The sequence below is a fragment of the Protomyctophum parallelum genome (genome assembly GCF_964188405.1).
Source record: "Protomyctophum parallelum genome assembly, chromosome: 15".
NCBI classification, from domain to species: Eukaryota; Metazoa; Chordata; class Actinopteri; order Myctophiformes; family Myctophidae; genus Protomyctophum; species Protomyctophum parallelum.
In genome coordinates, this window is record NC_139710.1 from 41,451,451 (window position 1) to 41,458,950 (window position 7,500).

At 44.9% G+C, this 7,500-nt stretch overlaps 2 protein-coding genes across 4 annotated transcripts in view; one reads left to right on the top strand and one right to left on the bottom strand.

Annotated features, from left to right (window-relative positions):
* The window catches only part of prkag3b (protein kinase, AMP-activated, gamma 3b non-catalytic subunit), a 44,292-nt gene extending 36,838 nt beyond the window's left edge, over positions 1 to 7,454 (bottom strand). For all 3 annotated transcript variants that reach the window (XR_014570374.1, XR_014570376.1, XM_083784175.1), the window contains exons 1-4: positions 7,212 to 7,454; positions 4,748 to 4,796; positions 1,874 to 1,983; positions 317 to 398 (exon numbers count right to left, since the gene is read on the bottom strand). Coding sequence is in view for 1 of the 3 variants with exons in the window: in XM_083784175.1 (XP_083640301.1) it covers positions 317 to 398; positions 1,874 to 1,983; positions 4,748 to 4,796; positions 7,212 to 7,229 (259 nt within the window). In the remaining 2 variants the exon portion in view is untranslated. The remainder of the gene's footprint in view (positions 1 to 316; positions 399 to 1,873; positions 1,984 to 4,747; positions 4,797 to 7,211) is intronic.
* Positions 1 to 7,500, top strand: part of mylkb (myosin light chain kinase b) — a 243,182-nt gene that overhangs the window by 130,080 nt on the left and 105,602 nt on the right. The window lies entirely within an intron of this gene.

Sequence of the window (7,500 nt, forward strand, 5' to 3'; positions counted from 1 at the left end):
GGGGTGACATGTTTATTTTACAAACACAGTTCTTATATGAGGCGATCTAAAATCCCCCCTATGGGGATTACAATGCAACTAAAAAAAATACTGACGCCCTCTACTGAAAGTGACGTCAGACTTCGGTGCTCTATAGTGGAGTAGAATACAGTGGAGTAGAAAGTAAAAGTATTGGAAATTGAAAATAATACGTGCAAGTATACATACCTCAAAATTGTACTTACGTTAGCTGTAATTATTATATTACCTAAAGAGGCGGGAAATCTATATAGACACACAAAGACGTATAGAAAAAACAGCCGATCTACAAGCTCACCTACAAAGACCTGCAGCTTGCTGTCCCAGAGGGGCGCGGCCCTCACCCCATTGGCCACCAGGGCGAAGAACGCCTTCTTCACCTGGAGACACACAGTCAGAGAGCCAATCAGAGACACAGCAGAGACACACGGCAGGCCAATCAGAAAACGGCTCGACATTCTGTATTTAGGAAACTTGATGGGGGGTAAGATCCGAGGAGAGGATAGATACTTGGTAAACATTTTATTGGCGGCAGGAAAGAAAGCTGTCACAAGAAAATGGGGACAGATGGAGCCTCCGACACAGGGGCAATGGGAGGACTTGATTCAGGAGATACATTTCATGGAGAAGCTGACACACCGTCTGAGACTACAGGAAGAAAATGGTATAAATGGTATAAAGAGTATGGGGGAATGAGAGTCAATAGAAAATGCCTCGATACATTTACGTAACAAATTTGAAACGCAATGTCGATGCCTTTTTTTGTCTTTTTTTTTTCTGTATTCTTTTTGTCTTTTCTTTTCTTTGTATGTTTGTGGTGTTGTTGTGTACTGTACGTTTTTTGTCTGTCCCGTCTTGAAAACCAATACAAATTTAAGTAAAAAAAAAAAAAAAAAAAAACGGCTCGACAACAGTTCAAGGTTGTGCTTTATTGCTCCAGATACATAAGAGTAATTAATGTAAATTAATGTAATGATACATAAGAGTAATTAACCCATTCTGACCTGAGATCAGATTGCTCCAGATACATAAGATACATAAGAGATACATACATAACAGATACATAAGAGTAATTAATGTATAAACATCAAACACACAAATGGATAGAATATATAGAAACTAGTAAAAACTAGGAAAAGGGCAGGTCAGGTTGTGGCCTCCTGGTGGCGCTATAATAGGACAGGTCTCCACCAGGGGCCAGGTCAGGTTGTGGCCTCCTGGTGGCGCTATAATAGGACAGGTCTCCACCAGGGGCCAGGTCAGGTTGTGGCCTCCTGGTGGCGCTATAATAGGACAGGTCTCCACCAGGGGCCAGGTCAGGTTGTGGCCTCCTGGTGGCGCTATAATAGGACAGGTCTCCACCAGGGGCCAGGTCAGGTTGTGGCCTCCTGGTGGCGCTATAATAGGACAGGTCTCCACCAGGACAGGTCAGGTTGTGGCCTCCTGGTGGCGCTATAACAGGACAGGTCTCCACCAGGACAGGTCAGGTTGTGGCCTCCTGGTGGCGCTATAACAGGACAGGTCTCCACCAGGACAGGTCAGGTTGTGGCCTCCTGGTGGCGCTATAACAGGACAGGTCTCCACCAGGACAGGTCAGGTTGTGGCCTCCTGGTGGCGCTATAACAGGACAGGTCTCCACCAGGACAGGTCAGGTTGTGGCCTCCTGGTGGCGCTATAACAGGACAGGTCTCCACCAGGACAGGTCAGGTTGTGGCCTCCTGGTGGCGCTATAATAGGACAGGTCTCCACCAGGGGCCAGGTCTTGGTGGAGACAATAAGCATCATATGTACATGCACCCCTACTTGTGTAGGTGTGCTTGTGTGCGTGCGTACGTGCGTGCGTACGTGCGTGTACCTCCAGTGTGGTGTCGAAGATGACCAGCTTGGAGGAGGTGGGCACAGCATCGTAGCAGCAGTGACTCTTAAAGAAGTTCATATACACGAAGTTATCAGGATCCAGCTGGTCTGCGGAGTGCACGCACGCACGCACGCACGCACACACACACACACACACACACACACACACACACACACACACACACACACACACACACACACACACACACACACACACACACACACACACACAGCCTATATATGAATAAAGTTACCAAGACCACACAGCCTATAGATAAATAAAGTTACCAACACCACACAGCCTATAGACAAATAAAGTTACCAACACCACACAGCCTATAGATGAATAAAGTTACCAACACCACACAGCCTATAGATAAATAAAGTTGCCAACACCACACAGCCTATAGATAAATAAAGTTACCAACACCACACAGCCTATAGATAAATAAAGTTACCAACACCACACAGCCTATAGGTAGAACACAGCCATCATGGTGGCAGCCGTGGCCGAACGGTTTGCGGAGCGGTCTCGATATCGGAAGGTCGCTAGTTCGTATCCCCGGACCGGCAGGTTAAAATTACCACCGCTGAAGTGCCCTTGGACAAGGCATTGAACCCTTTACCATAAAATGTTCTATGAGCAGGGCCTGGCTGTAAACAAGTTCTTGAGCTTAGTCCAGTTACCCTGGGTAAACATAGTACCTTTCCTTTCCTTAGTCCAGTTACCCTGGGTAAACATAGTACCTTTCCTTTCCTTAGTCCAGTTACCCTGGGTAAACATAGTACCTTTCCTTTCCTTAGTCCAGTTACCCTGGGTAAACATAGTACCTTTTGTTTCCTTAGTCCAGTTACCCTGGGTAAACATATAGTACCTTTCCTTTCCTTAGTCCAGTTACCCTGGGTAAACATAGTACCTTTCCTTAGTCCAGTTACCCTGGGTAAACATAGTACCTTTCCTTTCCTTAGTCCAGTTACCCTGGGTAAACACAGTACCTTTCCTTTCCTTAGTCCAGTTACCCTGGGTAAACATAGTACATTTCCTTTCCTTAGTCCAGTTACCCTGGGTAAACATAGTACCTTTCCTTTCCTTAGTCCAGTTACCCTGGGTAAACATAGTACCTTTCCTTTCCTTAGTCCAGTTACCCTGGGTAAACATAGTACCTTTCCTTTCCTTAGTCCAGTTACCCTGGGTAAACATATACCTTACCTTTCCTTAGTCCAGTTACCCTGGGTAAAGATAGTACCTTTCCTTTCCTTAGTCCAGTTACCCTGGGTAAACATAGTACCTTTCCTTTCCTTAATCCAGTTACCCTGGGTAAACATAGTACCTTTCCTTTCCTTAGTCCAGTTACCCTGGGTAAACATAGTACATTTCCTTTCCTTAGTCCAGTTACCCTGGGTAAACATAGTACCTTTCCTTTCCTTAGTCCAGTTACCCTGGGTAAACATAGTACCTTTCCTTTCCTTAGTCCAGTTACCCTGGGTAAACATAGTACCTTTCCTTTCCTTAGTCCAGTTACCCTGGGTAAACATATACCTTACCTTTCCTTAGTCCAGTTACCCTGGGTAAAGATAGTACCTTTCCTTTCCTTAGTCCAGTTACCCTGGGTAAACATAGTACCTTTCCTTTCCTTAATCCAGTTACCCTGGGTAAACATAGTACCTTTCCTTTCCTTAGTCCAGTTACCCTGGGTAAACATAGTACCTTTCCTTTCCTTAATCCAGTTACCCTGGGTAAACACAGTACCTTTCCTTTCCTTAGTCCAGTTACCCTGCAGGGTAAACATAGCACCTTTCCTTTCATCAAACTAAAATGTTTTGTCAAACCATGTGACTTCCATTGTAAATGCATTGGGGGGGGGGGGGGGGGCATTAAACACAGACAAGACACAAGACAAATGTTGTAATCATGTTGCAACAGTGTGAGTGAGTCCGGTGGAATGCCTCTTCTAGACTCTGTGGTCATGTAAAGAATGGTCACCTCTGACCTGCCCTGTCCTCGTCATCATCAACAGCAACATCTGTCGCTCTGTCTTCTGAAAAGCACGGACGGCGGTGGCTCAGGGGTACAGAGTGGCTTTGTTGCCGGTTCGATCCCTGTGGGCTCCTCCCCCAGAGTCAGTGTCGAAGTGTCCTTGAGCAAGACTCTGAACCCCATGATTGCTCCTGATGTGCAGGTTGGTGCCTTGCATGGTTTCTGCGGCCATCGGTGTATGAATGTGTGTGTGAATGGGTGAATGTAATGCACAATCTATGTAAAGGTGTGTGAATGGGTGAATGTAATGCACAGTCTATGTAAAGCGCCTTGGATAAAGGCGCTATATAAATGCACCATTTACCATTTACCATTTACGGACGTGCATACATATACATCAAAGGGGGCTTAAGCACCTGCCTAAGCTTTTACCCGTCTGTAAAACAACTGCCCTCTCCAGACCACGAATGCAGCGTTTACTACATGGTGAACGAAATGCAAAAGCCCTCCTCACCTCTCCTCTTCATGCCAGGCATGGAAGGAAAGGAGAATTTCCGAAACTCTCCTGAACCTTCCACAGCATCTCTGGATTAAGAGCGTCTGCTAAATGCCTAAATTGTAAATTGTAAATTTATAAAGAGCTGATCTACATGGTCACAACGCGTCGCAGAGCTTGTAGACCAGCTATTTTTGTACCAAAAGTTCCCTCTTAGGGAATTAGAAAAGGCATCATTTTCATTATTGTCAATGAACAGGGCATGTGAAAAGCGAACGCACACACGCACGCACGCACGCGCGCACGCACACACACACACACACACACACACACACACACACACACCCACACACACACACACACACACACACACACACACACACACACACGTGTCTTACCTGTACTCTTCATCACGAGGCCTTCCTCGTCATCCTCAAACAGAGGAATCTGGGGAAGATGGCAGCGATTACACTACTGAAGACAACCACTAGGGGGCCCCCCAGAATAATCACATTTGAACTGTGCCGGGAGCTCAGATCAACATTATGTGATAATAAATGCTTAAACATGTAGCTAGGTGTAATGTTAGAGACCACAGAAGACATGTAAATATGAAATAAATGCCTAGACATGTAGCTAGGTGTAATGTTAGAGTCCACAGAAGACATGTAAATATGAAATAAATGCTTAAACATGTAGCTAGGTGTAATGTTAGAGACCACAGAAGACATGTAAATATGAAACAAATGCTTAAACATGTAGCTAGGTGTAATGTTAGAGTCCACAGAAGACATGTAAATATGAAATAAATGCTTAAACATGTAGCTAGGTGTAATGTTAGAGACCACAGAAGACATGTAAATATGAAATAAATGCTTAAACATGTAGCTAGCTACATGTTTAGGTGTAATGTTAGTCCACAGAAGACATGTAAATATGAAATAAATGCTTAAACATGTAGCTAGGACTAGGTGTAATGTTAGAGTCCACAGAAGACATGTAAATATGAAATAAATGCTTAAACATGTAGCTCGGTGTGATGTTAGAGACCACAGAAGACATGTAAATGTGAAACAAATGCTTAAACATGTAGCTAGGTGTAATGTTAGAGACCACAGAAGACATGTAAATATGAAATAAATGCTTAAACATGTAGCTATAGCTACATGTTTAGGTGTAATGTTAGTCCACAGAAGACATGTACATATGAAATAAATGCTTAAACATGTAGCTAGGTGTAATGTTAGAGACCACAGAAGACATGTAAATATGAAATAAATGCTTAAACATGTAGCTATAGCTACATGTTTAGGTGTAATGTTAGTCCACAGAAGACATGTACATATGAAATAAATGCTTAAACATGTAGCTAGGTGTAATGTTAGAGACCACAGAAGACATGTACATATGAAATAAATGCTTAAACATGTAGCTAGGTGTAATGTTAGAGACCACAGAAGACATGTACATATGAAATAAATGCTTAAACATGTAGCTAGGTGTAATGTTAGAGACCACAGAAGACATGTAAATATGAAATAAATCCTTAACATGTAGCTAGGTGTAATGTTAGACTAACAGTTAGAGACCATGCACAGAAGACATGTAAATATGAAATAAATGCTTAAACACGAACTCCACCACCTCTCCCCCTCTCAAACTGTCTGCTAAAGCAGCTAACTCCACCACCTCTCCCCCTCTCAAACTGTCTGCTAAAGCAGCTAACTCCACCACCTCTCCCCCTCTCAAACTGTCTGCTATAAAGCAGCTAACTCCACCACCTCTCCCCCTCTCAAACTGTCTGCTAAAGCAGCTAACTCCACCACCTCTCCCCCTCTCAAACTGTCTGCTAAAGCAGCTAACTCCACCACCTCTCCCCCTCTCAAACTGTCTGCTATAAAGCAGCTAACTCCACCACCTCTCCCCCTCTCTAACTGTCTGCTATAAAGCAGCTAACTCCACCACCTCTCCCCCTCTAAAAATTGTCTGCTATAAAGCAGCTAACTCCACCACCTCTCCCCCTCTCAAACTGTCTGCTATAAAGCAGCTAACTCCACCACCTCTCCCCCTCTCAAACAGTCTGATATAAAGCCGCTAACTCCACCACCTCTCCCCCTCTCAAACTGTCTGCTATAAAGCAGCTAACTCCACCACCTCTCCCCCTCTCTAACTGTCTGCTATAAAGCAGCTAACTCCACCACCTCTCCCCCTCTAAAAATTGTCTGCTATAAAGCAGCTAACTCCACCACCTCTCCCCCTCTCAAACTGTCTGCTATAAAGCAGCTAACTCCACCACCTCTCCCCCTCTCAAACAGTCTGATATAAAGCCGCTAACTCCACCACCTCTCCCCCTCTCAAACTGTCTGCTATAAAGCAGCTAACTCCACCACCTCTCCCCCTCTCAAACTGTCTGCTATAAAGCAGCTAACTCCACCACCTCTCCCCCTCTCAAACTGTCTGCTATAAAGCAGCTAACTCCACCACCTCTCCCCCTCTCAAACTGTCTGCTATAAAGCAGCTAACTCCACCACCTCTCCCCCTCTCAAACTGTCTGCTATAAAGCAGCTAACTACACCACCTCTCCCCCTCTCAAACTGTCTGCTATAAAGCAGCTAACTCCACCACCTCTCCCCCTCTCAAACTGTCTGCTATAAAGCAGCTAACTACACCACCTATATATATATAAAGTTACGACACCAACTTTGATGAGGCTGTATTTAAAAAATATATATAAGGTTTTCTTAATATCCTGAAAAATATATATTTTTCATTTCCTTGAAAAAAAAATGAACATTTTGGAGTTTTGAGCTTTCCTTCCGACAGACAGACAGACAGACAGACAGACAGACAGACAGACCTTACCTCGGGCAGACCCTCCATGTGGGCGGGGGGGGGGGGGGGGTGGAGGGTGGAGGGGGGGGGGGGGTCCAACGGATCACGACAATAAACCGGAGCAGAAGGAAGGGTCCCAAAAGGTCACCGAAACGGTCGAAACACCTCCGAAAGAAATCAGAGCCATGATAATGAATAACGGGTCACCGGAACGCTCACAACACCTCACAGAGAACAGAGCCCGAAACAGACTGACTGACTGACTGACAGAGAACAGACTCACACAAACACGCACGCACGCACGCGGGGGAGATTGCAT